This window comes from Pan paniscus, chromosome 21 (assembly GCF_029289425.2).
Source record: "Pan paniscus chromosome 21, NHGRI_mPanPan1-v2.0_pri, whole genome shotgun sequence".
NCBI lineage: Eukaryota > Metazoa > Chordata > Mammalia > Primates > Hominidae > Pan > Pan paniscus.
The window spans coordinates 49934212-49957444 of record NC_073270.2 but is presented as its reverse complement, the minus strand read 5'-3'; the positions used below and the strand labels follow the sequence as shown (position 1 = coordinate 49957444).

The 23233-nt window shown below is 43.8% G+C and overlaps 2 protein-coding genes across 8 annotated transcripts in view; one reads left to right on the top strand and one right to left on the bottom strand.

Annotated features, from left to right (window-relative positions):
- Nucleotides 1-14149, bottom strand: part of GDAP1L1 (ganglioside induced differentiation associated protein 1 like 1) — a 69375-nt gene extending 55226 nt beyond the window's left edge. For both annotated transcript variants that reach the window (XM_034947231.2, XM_055104926.1), the window contains exon 1: nt 13989-14149. The gene's annotated coding sequence lies outside the window, so the exon portion shown is untranslated. The remainder of the gene's footprint in view (nt 1-13988) is intronic.
- OSER1 (oxidative stress responsive serine rich 1) overlaps nt 1-23233 on the top strand; it is a 53570-nt gene that overhangs the window by 24993 nt on the left and 5344 nt on the right. The window contains exons 2-5 of one of the 6 annotated variants that reach the window (XM_055104927.1): nt 7783-7924; nt 13471-14084; nt 18078-18195; nt 21992-22105. In XM_055104927.1, coding sequence (XP_054960902.1) covers nt 18119-18195; nt 21992-22105 — 191 coding nt within the window. In that variant the 5' untranslated portion in view covers nt 7783-7924; nt 13471-14084; nt 18078-18118. Of the gene's footprint in view, nt 1-7782; nt 7925-13470; nt 14085-14220; nt 14371-18077; nt 18196-21991; nt 22106-23233 lie in introns of those variants that run through there. The other 5 variants (XM_003825918.5, XM_034947232.3, XM_063601053.1 and 2 more) reach the window with 5 other exon arrangements.

Sequence of the window (23233 nt, the reverse complement as noted above, 5' to 3'; positions counted from 1 at the left end):
AAACATGCAACCCTGTTCAAGCTTGTGCCTCAACTCCTTCAATTCCTTGTCAGCTTTTATTCCTTCAAAGCTGGTATTTATCTTTCTAAAGTAATTTCCATCCTTCTGGCTCTTCTTTTCTGAAGGCAGCACGCTTTAGAAAGAGCAGGGCTTGAGATCTGACTGTCACTCACGAGCTCAAGTGGCTTCGCCTCTCTGGGCCTCATATGCAAAATGGAGATAAACATAGTAACTCCCAGAATCATTCTGAGGATCAAGGCAGTCATGTGTGAATGCATTTTGTAAAATACAGAGCACTGGGGAATATTGATTTTACTTTAACAAAACAAAACTCTAGCTCTCTTTCTGGGAGGTTAGGATACCAGCAGTAGGGTAACTTAAAGGGAGAGTACACTGAACGGGAATCTGAAGTTGAAACAGGCACAAGTATTGGCAATGTAAGTTGGGAAGGCCACACACAGATTTCAGATAATGGGTCAGTCCAGCTAAGCTCGTGCCTTTAATAGATTTCTTTAAAATCTATTACTGGGCTTTGGGACTGTGCTGTCACCAGGGAGGGAGGCCACATGCTAAACATCTTAAAGCAGGGGCAACAGAGAAACAGAAAAACCAGTGAATTGGCTAGGCAAGGTGGCTCACACCTGTAATCCCAACACTTTCGGAGGCCACGGCGGGTGGATCACTTGAGGTCAGAAGTTTGATACCAGCCTGGCCAACATGATGAAACCCTGTCTCTACAAAAAATACAAAAAAGATTAGCTGGACGTGGTGGTGTGAGCCTGTAATTCCAGCTACTCGGGGCGCTGAGGCAGGAGACTCGCTTGAACCCTGGAGGCGGAGATTGCAGTGAGCCGAGATGGTGCCACTGCACTCCAGTTTGGGTGACACAGCAAGACTCCGTCTCAAAAAAAAAAAAAAAAAAAAAATTTCCAGCACTGAAAATTATATTTCCACCTGCAGGAAAACAGACCAGGCAGGAAACAGGGTGAATATGTCCACTCAGGGTTTATGGGACTGTTAGCTAATTTAAGAACATTGTAACAGGCAGCATAGGTAGAAGCACCTTGAGCATGGGACCAACCCCCACCAACCCAAGGACATGTAGTAAAACCTGCCTTGTAAAGAAATAGCAACAAAGGTGGACTTTGAAAAAGCTCACGTCACTGCCTGAAAGGGTGTGGTGAGGATGGCCCTAATACACACACTGCTGAGAGTAACGGTTGAGAACTTTCCTTTGAAGCAATTTATTAGTGTGTTGCCGGAGACTTTAAACGGTTTATACCTTCCCACCCAGGAGTTCCAGGTGTAAAATTCTAAGAAAATAATCAGACAAGGATTTTTGGTTTAGAGTTTTTTATTACAACAAACACCCACACACACCCCTAATTGTCCAGAAACAGGTGAATGGTTAACTACAGAATAAGTTATGAATATATTTAAATGATGGACTATTATACAGTCATTAAAATAATGTTTTGAGGAATATTTTGTGACATAAAAATGCTAATAGTAAATTGAAGGAAAGCAGGATATAACACGTATGCCCAGTGTATGAGGCTGTTTGTGCACTGATATAAATAAATGCCTGAGTCTGTCTTTATAAAGAAAACAAGTTTAATTTGTTCTTGGTTCTGCAAGCTGTATAGGAAGTGGGGTGCTGGCATCTGCTTCTGGTGAGGCCATAGGGAATTTACAGTCATGGTGGAAGGCAAAGGGGAGCCTGTGTGTCACATGGCAAGAGCAGGAACAAGAGAGAGGGGAGGTGCCACACACCTTTAAACAATCAGATCTCCCATTAGCTCCCTCATCACCACAGGATGAGCCAAGCATGAGGAATATGCCCCCATGATCCAAACACCTCCCACCAGGCCCCACCTCCAACACTGGAGATTACAGTTCGACATGAGATTTGGAGGGGACAAACATCCAAGCCAGTTCACACAGTGTACCAGCAATTAAAATGCACACACTTAAAATACTAATGATAATAGCAGCAGTGGCTAATGTTGTTGGATGCTATATTAGTCTGTTTTGCGATGCTATAAAGGAATAGCTGAGACTGGGTAATGTACACAGAAAAGAAGTTTGCTTGGGTCACAGTTCTGCATGGCACCGGCAACTGCTTGGCTTCTAGTGAGTGTCTCAGGCTGCTTCCACTCATGGCAGGAGGTGAAGCGGAGCCGGCCTGCACAGATAACACGGCCAGAGAGGGAAGCAAGAGGGAGGAGGCAGGAGGTACCAGGCTCTTTCTAACAAATGGGCCTGGGGTGAACTCATTACCATGGGAGGGCACCATGCCATTCCTGAGGGATCCACCCCCATGACCCAAACACCTCCCATCAGGCCCCACCTCCAACACTGGGGGTCACAGTTTGACCTGAGATTTGGAGGGGACAAATATCTAAGCCATATCAGATGCTATGAGCCGGGCAGTGTTCTACCACATTAGTCATTTCATCCTCTCCTAGCCCTCTAAGGGAAGTTCTATGATTACTATCATCATCCCCATTTTTCAGAGGAGTAAACTGGGCACAGGGGCTTGGGCAGTGTGCCCAAGGCCACGCAGAGGGGTGGGCGTCTGAGGCAGGGCTTCTCAGAGGCAGTGTGGCTCCTACGTGCTCCGCAACACCTTTACCAAATGCTGCCAGGGGACATCCTCAAGGACAGGGGCCAAGTCGAGTGCTTCTGAGGCAAAGGCCAGGCCCCTCAACTGAGTATCCCAAAGACAAGACCGCCTCCAGCTTGCAACCAGAAAGACCTGGGCTCAAATCCGGCATAGATCCTTCTGACCTGTGTGAAAGCAGCAAGCCATTTTCCTCTCTGAGCCTCAGTTTCCTCATCTGTAAAATGGAGATAAATAATAGTACCTGCCTCCCAGGGCTAACTAGGAGATAAAAATGATAAGGTGCCTGAGTCTTTATATTTTCTAAATTTTCTATAAAGGTATATATTTCTTTTGTTAAAATTATTTTTTATTAAAAATAATATATTAACACATTAAAATATTTCCAAAGTTTGGGGGGGTATTAAATAACCCAGGAGCCAGACTGATGGGAGGAGATGAATCACATTCGATTTGATTCAATTAAACTGGAAGGGACTGGGGAAAGGCCAGGAGACCAGGCTTAGGGGGAAAGATAACCTGCTCAATTAGAAACACATCATGTTTCACCAGGTGTCAGAGGGACATCCACATAGGCGACTGAATAGGAAGACTGTGGACACAGAGGTGTGGCATCGAGGAGACACATGGGCTGCAGATATGAATGTGGTATCAGCGGCAGGCAGATGTGACCTGAAGCTATGGAAGACATTTACTGTTTCTGCCTGCCCTTTCCCTCTACCCCTTTTATGGGTGACAGCAGCCCACTTTTCCCTTTGGAGAAGTACCCCACCCCTTTCCACACAGTCTTGGTGAGACAATCAAAGTGTCCTGCCACCCAAGCAGTGGGCACATCTGCCAAGACAGGTGTAAAGGAGGATATTTCTTGAGATGAAACCAAATGCACTTCTGTTGTGGCTAATTCCTAATTCCTAGTTAGCCTGCAGCTCCCTCCAGCCACTGAATCAATGGGAGCCATTGCCTGGCTCTGTTTTAAATTAGATTTCTTGAGTCTGTGGACATTAGTGTTAAAATGTGGCTTCGTTGAGGCAGAAACAGTTTTCCTAACTTCCAAAATCTTCCCTTTACAGAGCAAGAGGACAACTTGGGGATGAGAGGATAGAGATTTTCTATAGGCTATAGTGTGGAGATGACACAGTATAAGGTTCAGACAAGTTCCTGTACAGCAAGTGGGGCAAAAGCCTTCTGGTGCTGCCAAGGAAAAAAAAAAGCAGGACAAGAGTTCAGGTGCAAGTGTCTACCCTCCTCGAAGGAAAACTCCTATGTAGGACTAAGAAGCATCTGGACAGGTTTGGGGGACAGTAGGATCCCACTTTCCCAAGCACAGCCCAGGGAGAGATGCCCCCCACTGACCACGCGACAGCACTAAGCTGGCACCGAAGCTGTGGTAACAGCAGCCCGTTGTCCCCTTGACCTGTGGGTGCCATGTAGGTGGTAATCCAGATGTGTCCACATGTCCCAGTGATGTGCTAAGTGGACTGAGGGACAAAGAGAGGCCAGGTGACAAGCTGTGAGAGTTGTGGCACATGAGGACCTCATGGCTACAGACAGGCAATTTTCTAAGCAGGTCCGTGTACTGCTCAGGAACTAAATCAGGTTCACCCCATTTTGGTAGGTTCCACCATAATCCGTAATGCCCGGGGACAAATTCTGAGCGACCACGTGGGAGTGAAGACCAGCAACGGGCAGGGAATGGCATCTGAGCCATAAAGCTTACCCACTGCCCCCTTATACCCAGATGCCACGCCAGGAGGATGGGAGCACACAGGAGAGAGGAGGATCCTGAACATTGAATATCTGTGCAAAACAGAGCGCTGTAAACCAGAAGAGAAGGAAATATCCCCTCAAGTTGGGAGAATGGAAGTTTGAGATGAAAATGAGATTAGATGAAAATACAGGGCTGGGTGTGGTGGCTCGTGCCTGTAATCCTAGCACTTTGGGAGGTCCAGGCGGGCAGATCACTTGAGGTCAGGAGTTCGAGACCAGCCTGGCCAACATAGTAAAACACCCGTCTCTGCTAAAAATGCAAAAATTAGCCAGGAATGGTGGCGCATGCCTGCAGTCCCGGTTACTCGGGAGGCTGAGGCAGGAGGATAGCTTGAACCTGGGAGGTGGAAGTTACAGTGAGCCGAGATCGTGCCACTGCACTCCAGCCTGGGCGACAGAGCGAGATGCCATCTCAAAAAAAAAAAAAAAGAAAAGAAAAAAGAAAAGAAAAGAAAAAGAAAAAATACAGAGGAAGTTACAGTTTTTGCCCCTGTGAGTAGGAGTGGGTCAAATATGACCCTGCCATGAAAGCCAATCAGTTTCTTTCCTGGGAATTTGAATCTTGTACGGAGAGATGTATCAGGAACAAAGATGTGTGGAACTGAATCACCTGGAGGCAATGCTCAGCGATTCCTGGCACCTGGGAAAGGCTCGGTCTGGCTCCCAGGCTGATAAGGCCTAGCTGTTTAGCTTTTCCTTTTGTTGAGTGAGCTTTCTGACATTCTTCTAGTGGATGCCTTTTTCACTCGAGCAAGTCAGATTTGTTTTCCATATTCTCCAACCCGGCATCATCCTGGAAGTGAATGTGAGATGAGAAGAGAGCCAAGGCATGGCCCCTGAGGGTCAGCAGACCAGTGAGAAAAGAGGAGCCTGCAGAGGAGATAGAAAAGGTGAGGCTGAGAGGGTGCCCCTGTGAGCAGTGGCCACAGGGGCTGAAAGGAGAGCGAGTGGAGGAGGCGGCTGTGTTCAGCGTCAGGCAGGGCTCAAAACTCAAGCAACATGAGAATGAGACTAGGGCCACTGGATTCAGCAACAAGGAGGTTATCCATGACCTTGGCAAGGAACATTTTGGTGGGATAGAAGTCTGGTTGCAGTAGATTGAAGAAAGGGTGGTGAGACAGAGACACACACACACAGAGAAGGGGGGTGGGTGGAGAGCGGAAGAAGTACAGCCACTGAGAGAGAGAGACAGAGAGAGACCGACCCAGAGAGAGAGAGAAGGGGGGTGGGTGGAGAGGGGAAGAAGTAGAGCCACTGGCTAAGGCTCCAACAGGGAGAAAAGGACAGGAGCTCTATGGGGAACCCGGGTAGAAGGGGGCTTTGTGGGTTTGGTGTTTGCTTTTTTTGTTTTTGGTTTTACTATGACAGAAGACATGATGTGTGTTTGCATATACAGAAGAAAGTGGGTTTCCTGAGAAGGGAGGAGAGCTGGGATTGGTTTTAGCTAGGAGGAGGGAAAGGAGAAAGGATGGCTACAGAGACAGGCAAAGATAAGGGACGGAGAGCAAGATTTCATATCTATTGGTTTCTGAAAACACAGATGTACTTTTCTGGTGAAAACTTTTCTTCCTTTTCTTCTCCCCCTCAGGCAGAGTTAGATGCTCATGAATACATAAGCTGAAAATGAAATACTTTGAAAAATGATAGCTAGCTGAGTGTCAACACTTGAGGGGCAAGATTGGTTTTGAGCATATGGAGGGTAAAGAAAGAATTCTTGAGAGTTAGGCTGAGCCAGGAAACTGCAATACACTTTCCTGAACTGTGTTCAAATGTGGAGTAAGCTGAAGACTCTCACCAAGACACAGCTCAGTTCAAACTGAAAAACCAAACCCAGCTATTCTACAATTGGGCAGATATAACAATTTATGAATTCCTAAAGGCTTAGCTCAGCAGCTTTAGAGCAGGAACTCTAAACTTTGTTTTGTTTTGCACAGGTTATACACTGACATGATTCAAAAATCAAAACACAAGGTATACACTCAGAAGCCTGGCCCCTCCTGCTGGCCCCCAACCACTTCCTGAAACACTTCTCTTAGTTACTTGTCTAGCTTATCAGTTTTTCTTTATGAAGATAGAAGCAATACAAACATATGTTCTTAGCTGTACGTCGTGCTTTTTTTCACCTATATCTTAGAGATCTTTCCTCAGCACACACAGAGCTTCCTCAAACTTTTTCCCAGTTATATAGTATTTTGCTTTGTGGATGCACCAGTCCTGTACATACACTTCAGTTGTTTCTGATCTTTTGCTATTGCAGCCAATGTTGCAATAGATCATCTTTTACATAAATTATTACATATAGGTACAAATGTCATCTACAGGGTAGATTCTTAGACTTGTAATTTTGGTAGATATTGCCCAAATCAACAGGGCTGTCAATTTCACAATCCCACTGGTAATGTATTAAAAGGCCTGCTATTTATTCTCCCTACTCCCCCACCTCCAGCCCCATCCACAGGGCATGCTGTCAAGCTTTGGGATTTCTGCCAATCTGACAGGTTAAAAATGGTATCTCCGCATACTTTTTATAAGCACTTCTCTTTGAAGATTGAGACTGAGCATTTTTTCATAAGTTTAAGTGCTATTTGTATTTCTTTTGCTGTGAACCGTCTGCTCATGTCCTTTGCTCACTTTCTCTATTCGGCTGCTGCAGGAGAAGTCCTTAACCAGTGGTCTGTGGCTTTCTCGGAGGAAGGGAGGGAGGGCTGTCTTGTGACTCAGATAAGGTTAAGAATTGTAGGGAAAAAAACCGCTCACCCTAACCTGATGCCTATTTTGTGGTATACATAGAGATGTTTAAGTTTTAAAAACTTTTAACTGAAGTTTAGTTATACGCACAGAAAAATGTACGTATACCACATTATAGCACACACTCCTATAACCAACATCGGGTCAAAGAACAATATTACCAGCACCCCAAAAGCCCCTCTCAACACTCCCTTCCAATCCTTACCACATGGAGATTCTTTCTTCTGCAGCTTTATTTCTTGATTCTATTCTAAAGGCAAGTGATCCACAAATCCCGGGTCTTCCACAGTTTTGAAGCCACAGTGAACGGCTTCACCAACGGTAAGGAAAGAGGCCCTGCAGTCCTAGGGCTCCCTCTGCTGGTGATCAGCAGCTACCAGGAAAAGCTGCCCCTCCCCTCCTGGAGCTCTGAGGATTGACTGGAGTCTTGGAAATCAAATTGGTGCAGGCTTAATGGGAATCGGCACACAGGCGCATGGCTGAGGCATCAGAGTCCTCCTTTACTCTCCATCCTGTTAACATTTCGGGAAAGCAACTATCAAAACAATAGACCACAGTAGCTTGGGGGCTATGAAGAGAATGACAAGAAAGAGCGGCGAATTCCCGCTTCCCAACCCTTGCCTATTCCCCACCCACAAAAACAGGAGGCTGTTGTGAAAGGTCCTGCTGCTTGAATCAACTGTCAAAGGCATCAACAGTCCCCAGTCATGTTTCCAGAAAGCCAGTAGACAACTGGAATTATTTGCTGAGATGACTGACTGACTGATGGACTCACTGGCTCCTGTGGTAGGTACAGCTCCTCTTCTGGTGGACTGCATGCGAAGTCCCATGGGACAACGGGGTTGGGCCATTTAACCCACGCAGGGGAGCAGAGGTTGAGGGAGGGAAAGTCAACATAATAGGTTTTTCTTGCCCTCCAGAAATTTAGAATCTAGCAGGAGATACAAGAAATGTACGGGTAAAGGGCTGAAAATAAGTTCAGGAGGGACCTGAAGAAGCTCCAGGTGAAATGTTACTGTGGTCGTAGAGACAGGGAAGGGACCTGAGCTGACGAAGTGGACGGGTGGTAGACAGAGGAGCTGGAGGCTCTTCAGTTGTAGGGAGGGGCAAAAAACAGATGCCCAGAGAAGCCAACAGACCCCCAGTGGACTCTCATGGTAGAAGAAAGTGGGGAGGATCACCACCATTGAGGCAGGTCCTTAGGGTTGTGGCTCCAGGAACTCCATTTTGTCAGGGTACCCAGAGCCAAACAAATTCTGGGGGATGGACTATCTGTTGACTGAAGATCTATAAGCCAGGTGCAGTGTATTCGTTTGCAGAAAGGACTATGTCCTTCCCACAACTGGAATGCTTGTGTTTGCCTTCCAGGGCTCCCTTGTTTCTTTCCTCCGATTATTTCCCACCCTCTCCTTAAGGGTCCTGACCTTTCCTGTGGCTTCAATGGCCACCTGTATGCAGACTCCACAGTCTTTATTTCCAGTCCCCACCTCCCATGTGAGCTTCAGAACCATATATCTGCATGCCTGCTAGACACCTCCACGCGGCTGCCCCACGGATCTCTCAGGTTCACTCTGTCCAAACTGAACTAATTTAGAGATATATCAGCACAGAGAGGCAGTGACAGCACAGACTCTACCAAGCTGCCTAGGTTCAAATTCTAGCTCCGCCACTTGTTAGCTGTGTGACCTTGGTGAGTTACTTAACTTCTCTTTGCTTCAGTTTCCTCATCTGGAAGATGAGTGTGATAATGGTAATCTCATAGAATTGTGGTGAGAACTAAAATGAGTCTTCTGATGCATAGGAAGAGCTATGAAAGTATTAGCCCTCATAGGCTGGGCATGGTAGCTCATGCCTGCAGTCCCAGCACTTTGGGAGGCTGAGGCAGGCAGATCACTTGAGGCCAGGAGTCCGAGAGCAGCCTGGCCAACATGGCAAAACGCTGTCTCCACAAACAAACAAACAAACAAACAAAAATTAGCCAGGCATGGTGGCACACGTGGGTGACTAAGGCAGGAGAATCACTTGAATTAGGGAAGCAGAGGTTGCAGTGAGCCAAGATTGCACCACTGCACCCCAGCCTGGGCAACAGAGCAACAGAGCAAGACTCTGTCTCAAAAAAAAAAAAAAAAAAAAAAAAAAAGAAAAGAAAAAAAAGAAAAAGAAAAGGAAAGAAATAAAAGAAAGTATTAGCTGTTACTATGATTCTCCATTTAAATGTTCTTCCTCTGCTCACTGTCAGCTGGGTTCAACAGAGTTTAATTGAGATGGGCACCAATATCCATTCAGTTGCTCAAACTGGAAAGCAAAGTATCATTGTCAGCTTTCTCTCACTGCCCATCCTGTTCGTAGTCAATCTCTCCCCAAGGCCTGATCTACACAACTTTCCAATCGGCTCACTTGTTCTCCATACTTAGGGCCACCTGCCCCTTCGATCACCATCATCTCAGGCCTGGATCACCATGCCGGCTCACGCTGAAACCAGTCATCTTTCTAAAATAAATTTGGTCATTTCTTTCCATAGCTCCTACAGTTCTCAGAAGGAGAAACCTCAGGATAAGTCCCTTGCTGCAGCCTTTGGGACCTGATTCCTCCTTGCATCTGCACTTGAAACTTTTATGTTCAAAACCAAACCGTCCCACACTCCCCAAACCTAGTCTTCTTGGATTCCCTTCCTTAGTGAAGGGGGCCACCTACTGGCGCGGCTCAGGCCAGACATCTGCTCAGCAGGCCGCCGAGCCCTGCTGGTCTCACCATCCTTCAGCCATGGTTCCCATTCTGGTCTTCCCTCAGATTATTTCGAGTGTCTTCTAACTGGTCTCTCTTACATTCCCCACCCTCCCCATCTACTTTCTAAGAGTCTGCTGGAATGATATAAATTGCTACTAAAAATACAAAAATTAGCAGAGCATGGTGGTGCTCGCCTGTAATCCCAGCTACTGAGGAGGCTGAGGCACGAGAATCAGTCGAACCTGGGGGCGGAGGTTACAGTGAGCCAAGATTGTGCCATTTCACTCCAGCCTGGGTGACAGAGCGAGACCTCAAAAAAAAAAAGGTTTCAATAGTTTCTGGCACACAACACTCAATGCCTTCCTTTAACAAGTAATTAATGAGAGCCAACTATGTGCCACATAGAGTTCAGGCCTTGGGGATACACTGTATTTTCATCAATTCTAAGACACCATCATTTTAAAGACTCACCACTTACTGTAGGAACAAGTAAGAAAGAAAAAAATACTACCAATTAAACCAGGACACACTGGCGATTATAAGACACATTCAGATTTTCTAACCGCTATTAATAAATTGTGGGAAAATGTGCATCTTTGATTAAAAAAAATAGTGACTAAAAAAAAGACACAAAGTCCCTGTCCTCGGGTAGCTTCTATTCTAGTGAGGGGACCAAAAAATAACTATACATTGTCAGGTAGGGACAAGTGCTATGATAAAGCAGGGTAAAGGGATACACAGTGAAGGGGGTGCTGGGGAAGCCAAGGAAGACCCCCCTGGGGAGCTGATATGAGCAGAGACTTTGAATGACAAGATGAACTGTGAGTAAACAATGCTCCAGGAGGGGAAATACATACAAAAGACCTGAGAGGGAAATATGCCTGCTGGGTTCAAATATATGCAAAGAAAGAGTGGCTGGAACAGTCCTAGGCCCTGGGCAGCCAATTTCCTCAAACCCAGTGGTATTTTCCAGGTGAAAGCAGGTATCCCTGGTCTAGCTGGGTACATACAGGAGGTGAAGGTGGGGAGGCTAAGGAAAGCAGTGTAACTCAGCGATCAGCAGGGTGCTATAGTCAGACTGCCTAGATTGGAATCCCCGTTCTACCACTTACAAACGATGTAACCTTGGACAAGTTATCTAACTATTCTGAGCCTAGTTTCCTCAGCTGTAAAACAGACATCATAGAAGTACATTTCACAAATTGGTTATGAAGATTACATGAGCTAACATCTTGTAAATCAAGACAAATAATCATTATCACTATCTTCTATCCCAAAGTCATTTTAATTTTAATTTTAATTTTTTTTTTGAGACAAGGTCTTGCTCTGTAGCCCAGGCTGGAGTGCCGTGGCATGATCTCAGCTCACTGCAACCTCCACCTCCTGGGTTCAAGGGCTTCTCATGCCTCAGCCTCCAAGTAGCTAGGATTACAGGTGTGTGCCCACCACTCCCAGCTAATTTTTGTATATTTATTTATTTATTTTTCAGTAGAGATGGGGTTTCACCATGTTAGCCAGGCTGGTCTCGAACTCTTGACTTCAGGTGATCCACCTGCCTCAGCCTCCCAAAGTGTTGGGATTACAGGCGTGAGCCACCACGCCTGGCCTACCCTAAGTCATTTAAAAAAGTATATCGAGGTAAGAAATAAATTAATTTGAGTCTTAAAACATAAGAACAGAATATTTTCCAGATTACCAACTGGTAGGATGGCAGCCACATGGTTAGGCAAATAATTTTCTTCATTACTTTGGACTTGGCTTCTCCAAAGTTATTTTTTAAGAGAAACTATTATCTTCCTATATAAATTGTTCTTGCAGTATAAATTCATGGAATTAAGTCCCTCTTACTAAAGCATGTACAAGACACTTGTAGCAAGAAAGAAGCACTGTTAGAGGAATTTTACATCTACCACAGCTTTTTAATTAAATGGCATTACCATGTGCATTAATACAAAGTTGATTTCTTCAATGTAAAGTCCACACACAAATTCAGGTTTTTTTCCCATGGTTAAAAAGACTTGGAATTGCTGGTATAGGACACCGATCTGGCTTTTTGTTCACTCAGATCCATCCCATTTTGTAGCTTTTCTATCTCATTCCAAGTCATGATGTATCACACCGTGAGCCAGTCCTATGTATAATGACTTAAAACTTCAGGCCACGTCAGGTGTGTGAGTTAACAGGCTTCAGCATTCACAAGAGGTTCTCACCTTCCAAGTACTCCCCGAGTAATGAGTCACATTCTTGGAAAGCATCTAACTCTTTATGATGGAGATGTGCTTACATAAAATGAAATACTGTAACTTTTTAGTTTTTGGTATTTAATATAATTAGGGATGGGAAGCAGGTAAAATGAGAATTCACCAAAACTGTATTGAGCATCTACTAACCCCCAGGAAGTGTGCTAAGCCCTGGGAATTCAATCACGATCCAGACAATTCTTCCCCCTCAAGGATATATGAGATTTTTTTTTTTTTTTTGAGACAGTTTTGCTCTGTTGGCCCAGGCTGGAGTGCAGTGGTGCAATCTCGGCTCACTGCAACCTCCGCCTCCCGGCTTCAAGAGATTCTCCTGCCTCAGCCTCCCGGGTAGCTGGGATTATAGGTGCATGCGCCACCATGCCCAGCCAATTTTTCATATTTTTAGTAGAGACAGGGTTTCGCCATGTTGGCCAGGCTGGTCTCAAACTCCTGACCTCAAGTGATCCACCCGCCTCGGCCTCCCAAAGTGCTGGGATTATAGGCATGAGCTACCGTGCCAGGCCTTCTCAAGGATATATGAGATTTTATCTTAAGTTATATTTTGAAGTGGCAGCTTAAAAAGACATGTTTGGTTTTGATACATTTCACTTGGCAAGGGCTGAGAAAAAAAATACATCGTATTTCCCGCTTTTTCTTGTCCAAGAGATGTTGAGAAGGGCAGTTTAAATCCTGACTTACTAGCACTGTGAGACAGGACAAAGGCAGCTAGAACAAGTTATCTAATCTCTAACATAATCTAATGCTATCTAACTAGCATCATTAGGTTACAATGAACAGTTTTCTTTCAACCGGTCAGTTACTGAGCCTCTGGTATGAACGACGAGAATTTAAAATGTTTTATCCACGGCCAACTTCATGCTTCATGTTTAACAACGTTATACAATAAATTGTTAGATTTCATTTACAGACATAGGCCAGGCATTCCAAAGCCTGGCTGTAGTTAAGCTGGACACAGTTAAACCATCTTCGGCAGCCTATCTAGTTAGTTGACTACAACTAAGGTATTGGGGAATGACGGTGGATGGGGCCAGTTTTGGTTCAGGGAAAAACCCTCACTCTAGGGGTGGGCCACAATCAACGCCATCCAACTCTATTGCGCAAAATCATCTGTTCTCACGAAGCTTTGAGAAGTGCAGACGTGGAGCTGGAGATTGGCAGGCGAGGAGAGGCACAGTTAGATCAGCAGAACCAGTCCTGGTGATGGAGCGGGTGGCAGCTGTTGCACAGATCACCTTTTCCCGCCTACCATCTGAGCAACATTCAGAATCAGAAAAATGTAAAGAATCCTAAAATTCATCTCCTTTGGTGAACTGCCTAAATCTTTTTGCAAAATTTGGTGTGTAGGTGCATTTGTTTGGCAAGAGGATCTACAGTTCTTACCAGATTCTCAAAGGAGTCTACGCCTGAAAACACGAGATTCACCGATAAGGTTCAACTTCCTCACTTACTAGATGGAAAACTGAGAGGCCCAAAGGAGGAAAAGCAGTTGCCTCAAGACAAACAGCAGAGATATCAAAACCGAAGGCATTTCAATTCAATTCTAATTCTGGCTTCACACTATTGACCCTGGCCACGTCCAATACCTCTTCGCTTCTCTGCAGGACCTAAAAGATCACCAGGAGGCGAGGGCTGGTGTCCGAGTCCCGGAGAGGTCGCAGGCAGTCCAGATTCTAGCATCACAGAAACTCTGGCCAAGCGCTCAGCCGGGGACTGTCTGCCATAAAGACCCCCGCACCCTGTCCTCGCCCCCGCCCCGTGGAATTCTTCTGCATAGGTGACTCCACGTAGAGGACCAAGCGCAAGGAGATCCCGGGGCGGTGGAGGCAGAGGACTACTGTGAAGAATGACGCCTACTCACTCACCTAACAGAGAGGAGGAAGCAGGCACGCCCCAAAAGCGGGTCGGGAGCAAATCCACGCCACTGGGAGGAGGCAAACCGAAGAATAACAGGAAATTACGTAAGGCGCACGTGCTTCTGAGGGGGGCGGGTGCGGGGCGTTCGAGAGGCGCGGCCGCCGCCCTGCGTCTGCGCAGTCGTCGGCTGCCGCGCTGCCGAGTCACTGGGGTGGGAGGAGCATAAGCAGGGGGCGGGGTGCATGCCGGAGTGCGCAGGCGCAATGCGACTCCCGAGGCGCGGGCCGCCCCTTTGGCTGGTTTGGATCCGGGTCAGTCGGGCGCCGAGATTTGGGAGAGACGCTCTGAACTGACTGCACCGCATCACCGGAGCGTCCCAGCTGTGAGGAGGTAAGTGCCCTGACGTGACGGGGAGGGGCCGCAGCACTGCGTCTCAGCTTCCACTGCCGGTCTGGCCGCGGGCGGTTTTCCCCGGGCCCGCCCGCCTTGGGTCGCGTCGTCTCCCGACGCCTCCTGCCTGGGCCGGGCCTGGGCCTCTCCGCGCCCCCTTATCTGCCGCGGCCTGTGCCTGCTGGAGCTCCGAGCTCCACGCTCTCTCCTCTTCCCGCCTTCCCGTCCTCCCGCGGTCCCCCGCCCCGTCTCGCTCCTCCGCCGTCTCCCGCCCAGCGGCAGCTTCCCCTTTTCGCCCTCCTTGGCCGCCCTTTGCCCCTTCCAGTCCTTTCCCTCTCGCCTCGGAGCCCCATTCTCGTTGGCTACCTCTTCGGCCCCACTCCTTTCTTCTCCCGCATCCCTTGTGCCTCGCTCCGACTCCAGCCTCTCGTTCTGACCCCAGGAATCTCCCGAGGAGCGCAACTTTACAGCTGGAGACCCCGGGCGGGCAGTGCCCCTGGACAGCTCCCTGCTTGGCGTTGTCCCCACACTCCAAGCCCCGTCCTACCCCTCTGGGTTCTGACTAGGAATTTTCCTCCGTTCATGTTTAACCGCGACAGGCACAGACTCTGGGTGAAAAGAAAGAACTTTGTGCTTTGGCTGCAGCGCTGCGAGTATAAAGGGATGAGTGGGTTGCACGGAGAGGTGTGAATGTGCTTTTTGTCCTGGGGGCCGATTGTTTCCTCCCGGTCTAGTTTGCCTCTTAGAGTTGCTGGGCATGGTTTTCTTCCCCATACTCTACGCTTCCTGGTGGTCTGGGAGTTTCGAAATCTTTAATGTTGTGATGACAACGCTTACCCGCGCATCCCTTCTTGATCGTTCTTAGGTCGTCTCAGGGGCCTGGAAATGTAGACCTAGGCTTGGGATTCAAGGAGGTCTTGGTTAAAACGGCAAGATGTAAATAAGATTGTGACGCATCCATTTTGTTGAAAGAAAAAACCAGGAATTTGGCCTTTTGATGGAGGAACTTAGAAGAACTTTGTAATTTTTGTAAGGTTGTGGAAAATCCGAGGCAAAGTTAAATTGCCTGGTGTGATTTGACTTAAAGTAACTTCGAATAGGCTTTTTAAAGTTTCATCTCTTTGGAGATTGTTCAACTTCACGAGTTCACTGCAGTGAAAACGCCAAGACTGTCTCCCACAAATTTAATATTAATGAAGAAGGGCAAGCCAATTATATCTGTTGTCCGGAGTTAGTTGTACAGCCCTTTCTTTGAATGGGGATCTGGGGATGCAGAGGAGCCTAATGAGCCTTTTATAATTACAAACATGCTCTTCTCTAGCTCTTAAGGTTATGCCTAACGCTCACCTTTGTTCTTGGCTAAAATAACTGAGAAAAAAAGTGAGTAGTAAAAAAATGCTGGAAGTCTGAAAATGGTTTAGACAGAACTTCATTCCTGAAGTTTTAGTCTGTAGCCAGATTTTAATTCTGGCCTGTTTTGGTTTTTAGATGATAGATCTTTTAGTGTGTCAACAGGAATGTAAAGTTTGTATTAACATCTAGGGTGATCACCTGCCATGCTATTAAGTCAGCATGGTATAATTAAAAGTTACATATGTAGGTTCAGAGCCTCTTAGCACAGTGTTACATTGTAAGCTCTTGGAGGGCAGGAATGAGATTCTAGTCCTTACGGAAATGGAGTTTGGGCTTCTATCCCTAGCATTCATTCTAGTGCCATGCACGTGGTAGGAATTCTGTAAATATTTGTGAAAGAAATGAATTTCTGCCTGTAGGGTTCAGCAGTGTATACTTAAATGTGATGTGTACGTAAATGCTGACTGATTTCCAGAGAGGGCTAAAGAGGACTTGGGGGGCGGTCTGCGGGTTGGGGAGATTGGCTCAGATGATTTATGAACTCGGTAAGGGCTGAACATTGACTAACGGATCATAAGGTAATTGAGGAACATTGTAAGTCAAACTTCAATTTAGTTCTACCAGCAGGAAGAATTTGTTTACAACCTGCAATAGTACTCTTTTAGATGATGTGAAGCTTTGAAAATATTGAAATAAGTGATTGCTCACCTCTCCCCCCAGGTATATAGGAATTGATTGTGTATTTGGGGGATCCTACCCTAAACTGAGAATTAGAGACTAGTGAAGCATGGGATTGTGTGGATAATGTTTCTTCATGTTTATGTACTTAAATAAACCAGCAAAATATACGTCGAGAATGTATTTAAATTATTTTTTTGTCCTAAGAAGTTGAGGTGCAGGCTGGCTGAATTTTTTTTTTTTTTTTTTTTTTTAGTAGCTGAATTCTTTTGAGACTGTTTTCAGTGTTCCCCAGAGAGCTCTGCCTAAAATACCTTAACTTCCGCAAATAAGTAAAGTGAAAAGTCCTGATTCCTTGCCTCTTTATTTTGCGCTGGTACTCCAATAATATAATGGTTACTTTATATCAAACATTATGACACCTTGACCTTTGGAATATTAGAGGTCTCACAATAACTTCGGAGCCACCTTGAGAAACGAGCAGATATGAATCAGAGAGGACCCAAGGGCCGGTGGAGAGGCGCTGCTCCCTCTGAGAATGCCCAAGAGTGGTGGGGGCGGGAGGGTGCGGGTAACGGCTTAGAAATAAAGAGGTGAAGTGAACCTTTTGCTTCAAATATTCTCTATTTCTATTTTTTTTGTGGTACTTTTCTTCTGATTCTCACTGATATGTTCATAGATGCTGGTTTGCTTAATTTGTATTCAAAATTTGGTACTAATAACCCTGAGTGAAAAAATAATTTGGAGACTAGATTCAAGGGTTTATTAACAGACTTCTCTGTTGTGTTTCTTGTTGCTTTGGTTGGTTCTTCATCTACCTTTCTCTGTTTAAATATAAAAATCAGGTGGAAAATATGGAGGACTTTGATTAATCAAAATAGTTAAGAGATCATTTAGTGGTGCGTCTACACAATAGTCATTTCTGTTTTTTTTCTTTACTTTCAACCTTTCTTTAGGCTAAAGAGAAGTTTGTTTGTTTTCTTTTCTTTTTCCACTCGTGCACAATGAATTTTTTAGGGGGTTGCAAGTGTATAGTTCATTTATTTTCTTTCTTGTTTAACAATTAATTACACTATTCCAGGCTATGAAGAAAAACACAAATGGAAGTATCAACCTTACTGGTAGAGTGCATTTCTAATTCTGCTTTCACAGTGGTAACGTCTTGTTCTCTAAAACGTGTCTTCCTGTGAACATAGCTGTCTGGGTCAGGACTGCTCTAGAGAAATGCTATCATGTGTCATGAAAGTTATACTTAACTAGGGTTAGGCCAGACAAATACTCAGTGTCATTTTAAAGAATCAGAGTGCTATAATTTTAGCTATTCCCTTTTATTTCTGATGTCATTTTGTTCATAGGTTTCTAGACCAACTGGGGAGATTCCCGTTAAAAAGTATGTATACTGAAACATAGATTTTAGATCATCTAGTTTCCAAAATTGTCTAATAGGATTTTGGCATCAAGTATGTGAACAGTTTATATTCTGTCATAGTACATATCCATTTTTGGTATCATTTCATTTGTTTCCCTTTAAGAAATAAAACCTATAGTCTCCAGTTACCTACACTGAAACTTCCTTTTTGAAATAAAAATTTGCTTTTTTTTTCTAACAGTAATGGTAACAGGTATACTTTTGATCCCACCTGTTTTTACTTTGCTCACTTTATTTTCTTTTTTAGTGTAAACAGGAACATCGATAAGTAGTGTAAAAACTTGCACAATGAAATCCGAAGCCAAGGATGGAGAGGAGGAGAGTCTACAGACTGCTTTCAAAAAATTAAGAGTGGATGCATCAGGGTAATTAAATATGTAATATATTATTTGGAATTATTTGTTTACTCATTTTAAATAGTCCCTTTTCCCTAAAAAGCTCTTCCTCTTTTAATATTTCTCATTATTGAAAGAAGATATAAATGCTAATAGTGCGACATTCTTCCAGATTCTGCACAGTATTGTTTTAGTTTAAAAAGAAAACCCTTTGGTTAAATTTGAAAAGTAGCAGTTCATTTGCCCTCCCAGGTTGGGTGTTCTGGTTTTCGTTCACTTTGAGGAGGGCTCCCCCCGACTTCTTTTTAATCAAAGATTATCAAGCGGTGTCCCACTAGGGATTTTATCATACATCTCAAGGGAATCACAGTATTTTCCACTAAAAGTGGGTTGGCTCAGTGGAAATCTATGAAGACATTGTAGATTTCATGGTCTGTGATTGCTCAGTCTATCACTATGGAAACCTCTATTCAGTAGGGTTCTGTCACTGAGATCAATAACCTTGGACCCTTTGGCCAAACTAATTAGAGCACCTGCATACCAGCTGCTCTCTGAATGTTAGTATTTCACCCTTTGCAAAATGTTCTGTGTAAGACTCTTCTCACACCAATTCTTTCTCCCAGGCCAAAATAAATCAACATTTTTAATGGATATAAGAATTTCTTTTCATAAATGGAAACTAAACACTGGAAGCTCAGAGTAGAACACCCACAAGTAATAATCATCATCATTAAAGTTTATTATTCACTTCCTGTGCCCTCAACACTGGGTTAAGTACTTTGTGCACATTATTTAATCCTCACTACACCTTAGGACATGGGTACTACTGTCATTTCAGTTTACAGATGAGACTCACACAAATTAAATTACTTGCTAAAAGTCACATTGGTAGGACGTTGCAGAGCCAGGATTTGAACCTAGATAGCCTGTCTCCAGAACCTCTGCTCTTTTTTTTTTTTTTTTTTTTTGAGATGGATTCTGGCCCTGTCGCCCAGGCTGGAGTGCAGTGGCGCAATCTCAGCTCACTGCAAGCTCCGCCTCCTGGGTTCACGCCATTCTCCTGCCTCAGCCTCCCGAGTAGCTGGGACTACAGGCGGCCACAACCACACCTGGCTGATTTTTTGTATTTTTAGTAGAGACGGGGTTTCACCGTGTTAGCCAGGATGGTCTTGATCTCCTGACCTGGTGATCCACCCACCTCGGCCTCCCAAAGTGCTGGGATTACAGGCGAGAGCCACTGCGTCCGGCCCAGAACCTCTGCTCTTAACCATCCTTTATGTGGTACCTTGAAGACAATAGGAAGAAATGCATGCAGTACCTAGCACAAAGTGAAAACTAGATGTTAGTTGTTGTTACAGCCACCTGCCTATTGCTAGTACTATTTTTGGGCTATCAAATGAGAAGATTTATGCTGATAGATTTGCACAGTAGATGTTATAGGTGCTCATATTTGCTTCCATGTTACTTCAAAAACATATCTTTCCTCCTGATGGTTTTCTAATATGGTCAACTTGCCAGTTCATATCAGTACTTTGATAAATTGTCTTGGGAAACAGAAGCAAAGCAGAGAAGCAGAGAGTTCCAGATTGTGGCTGCAGTGTATCCTTTGTGATTTCTTATATAGGAATAATTTTTTTAAATCAGGAAAATACTAGGAATGTGTACACACAATTATACATACAAATCTCTTAGTGTGTAATTTTGTATAAGTAACTCTTGATACACGGACTTCTTTCCTGATGTTTTAAGAAGTTGAAATGTAAAATAAAGCCAGGCCAGGCATGATGGCTCATGCTTGTAATTCCAGCACTTTGGGAGGCCAAGGTGAGCACATCACTTGAGCTCAGGAGTTTGAGACCAGCCTCGGCAACATGGTGAAACCCGTCTGCAAAAAAACAAAGAATTAGCTAGGCGTGGTGGTGTGTGCCTGTAGTCCCAGCTGCTCTGTAGGCTGAGGTAGGAGGATCACTTGAGCCCGGGAGCTGGACGTTGGAGTGAGCTGAGATCATGCCACTGCACTCCAGCCTGCGCAACAGAGCGAGACCCTGTCTCAAAAAAAAAAAAAAAAAGTAAAATTAAGCCATTTTGGTATCCCTAAAAATTACTTGGAACATTATTTTAAAATTTTTCAAAATATATGGTCAAAAATTATGTATTTGTAAAACCACATGCTGCATGTTCTCACTTAGAAGTGGGGGCTAAACATTGAACACACGTGGACATGGGAACAATAGACACTGCTGACTACTGGCGTGGGGAGGGCAGGAGCGGAATGTGGGTGGAAAACCTACCTATAGGGTACTGTGTTCACTACCTGGGTCCAGTATACCCATGAACAATCCTGTGTATGTACCACCTGTATCTAAAGTAAAAGCTGAAATGAAAAAAATATATTTGTAGCATATATTCTGCCTTGAGTAAAATTATATTTGTAGCATATATTCTGCCTTGAGTAAAATTATAAGAAGGGAAGGAGAATATTTGAGAAAACGAAGTAAGAGAAGGGGTGAGTCATTAGCATGACTAAGCAGAAAAAGACTTGTGTAGTAGTGTATCATACATTCTAGTTGTTTTATATTGTTGCCAGTTTACAAATGGGATATCTGAGGATTGACTCATAAACTAACCAGGCCTTGCCAGGAATTTAGCATGATCCTGTTCAACAGGTTTTCCTTAGTGGTATTTGTCTTATTAGGACAAATCTGTATATATTTATTACAAAACAATATCCTATTTATCTGATTGTAACATAATACATGCTTATTATAGAAAAATTTACAAAAACAAAACAGGATAAAAACAGAAGTAAAAATCACAGTTTACCATAACCACTGTTAACATCTAGACCACTGGTTCATGATAGCCTATACTTATTTTACATAGTTGAGATCATAATATATGTATAGGTGTTTAACCATGCTGCTTTCTCCTTATAAGCATTCCCCCATATCATTAAAAGTTCTTTGTACACTTAATTTCTAATAATTTCCCAACATTTTACCATATAGATATGCCATAATTTAGAAATACAGTAATTTTTTTCTATTAGATATTTAGGTTATTCCCAGTTACTTTTTACTTTCAATTATGTTTTGTTGAACATCCTTTCATTTTAGTAGATTAATGTCGCTTTCTAAAGAATTTTTGTCAACACCATAGCATGTATAGTAGGAGGGGTGTGTGTGTGTGTGTGTGTGTGTGTGTGTTAAAAAAGTCTGGAAGGATTTCCACCAATGTTTGATGTTGGTAGTCTCTGGGTTGTGAGGTTATGGATGATTCTGTTTTTCTTGCTTTTAGATTTTTTCACGTTCTTTACTGGGAACCCATATTATCTGTATAATTTTAAACCGCAAAGATTTAACTGAGTAATATTTCAAGTTCATTAGTTGCAAAAGTTAGAATATTTTTCTAAAAGTTGCATAATATTTGAAAATGTATTCAGTGTTAAGTTAGATGGAGTCTCCTAAACTAAGTTTAGTTCCATGACTCTGGTTTGCCCGCATAAGATAAATGGTCAGTGTCATTAGCATTCTCTGGCCATAAGGCCTGATCTGCCCCAGGGAAACAGCCTGAAAGTCTATTTATATGCTGCTGCTGGGTACACTTACCAGTCATTCTTTGGCTTATGATTTTGCAGCCATGGGCTTTTAGGGATACTCTAGATTTGGTTTTGAAGGAAAATTTACATTAAAAGCTGAGCAATTTTTGAGAAACCCAAACTAGAAAAAAAAACGTATTGATAAAAGTTGTATTTGAGCTAGTGAGAACAATATGTTCTCCTCATTTTACAGTTTTTTGTAGCTGTAAACTTTGTTCTTGTCTTCAGGTCCGTAGCATCTCTGTCTGTTGGAGAAGGCACAGGTGTCAGAGCACCAGTCAGAACAGCAACAGATGATACCAAACCTAAAACCACATGTGCATCTAAAGACAGTTGGCATGGGTAAGAGCTTCTTATTGAGATGATTTTTATTCCAATATTATAATAGTATTGGATTTTCCTTTCTGAGTGTCCAGAAAAGAGTTAGGTTATGATATAGAACCTAAGACCCAATGATTAGATGAGGACCTATTCCTTCTTTTGCTGAATTTGCTGAGACTTTTTTTTGGCCTGGTCCATAGTCAATTTTTACAAATATTCTATGTCTGTTTGAGAAGATTGGGACTTCTCTAATTATTCTTGGGTTCTCTGTCCATTAAGTCAGGCTTTTAAATGTGTTATTGGAACCTTTTTTTCAATTTTTTGGTCAACTTGACTTAAAAATAATAGAGATGTATGTTGAAATCTACCCCATGGAAGTGTATTTGTCTATTTTCCCTTTAAATTCTATGTTTTTGCTTTATGTATCTTGAGGTTATTTTGTTGGATTTATATAGCATAGGTTTAGAATGTTTTCCTCCTGGTGAATTGAAACTTTTATTATGTAGTGACATTCTTAATCCCTCATAATGGCTTTTGTCTTAAAGTTTTCTTCTAGTTAGTGTTTCGCTTGTGTGTCTTTTTCTATTCTTTTTTTTTTTTTTTTTTTTTTTTTTTTTTTAAGACGGAGTCTTGTTCTTGCTGTGTCACACAGACTGGAGTGCAGTGTCACAATCTCAGCTCACTGCACCCTCCGCCTCCCCGGTTTAAGCAGTTCTGCCTTGGCCTCCCAGGTACCTGGGGTTACGCAGGTGCCCGCCACCATGCCTGGGTAATTTTAGTATTTTTAGTAGAGACAGAATTTCATCATGTTGGCCAAGCTGGTCTCAAACCCCTGACCTCAGGTGATCCACCCACCTCGGCTTCCCAAAGTGCTAGGATTACAGGTGTGAGCCACCACACCCAGCCTACTAGTCTTTCAAGCGTTCTGTGTTCTTGTATTTTAGCTGTGTTTCATATAAATAGCATATGACTAGGTTTTATTTTTTTCTGTTTTATTCAATGTGATCAGTTTGTTTTTAACTGCTGAGTTTAGTGCATTTACATTTATTTGATTATTGGTATCTTCAGAAGTGATTCTGTCATTTTACTTTATTTGTCCTGCTTTTTTCTATTTTTTTCCCACCTTACCTCTCCTCCTTTCCTTTCCAA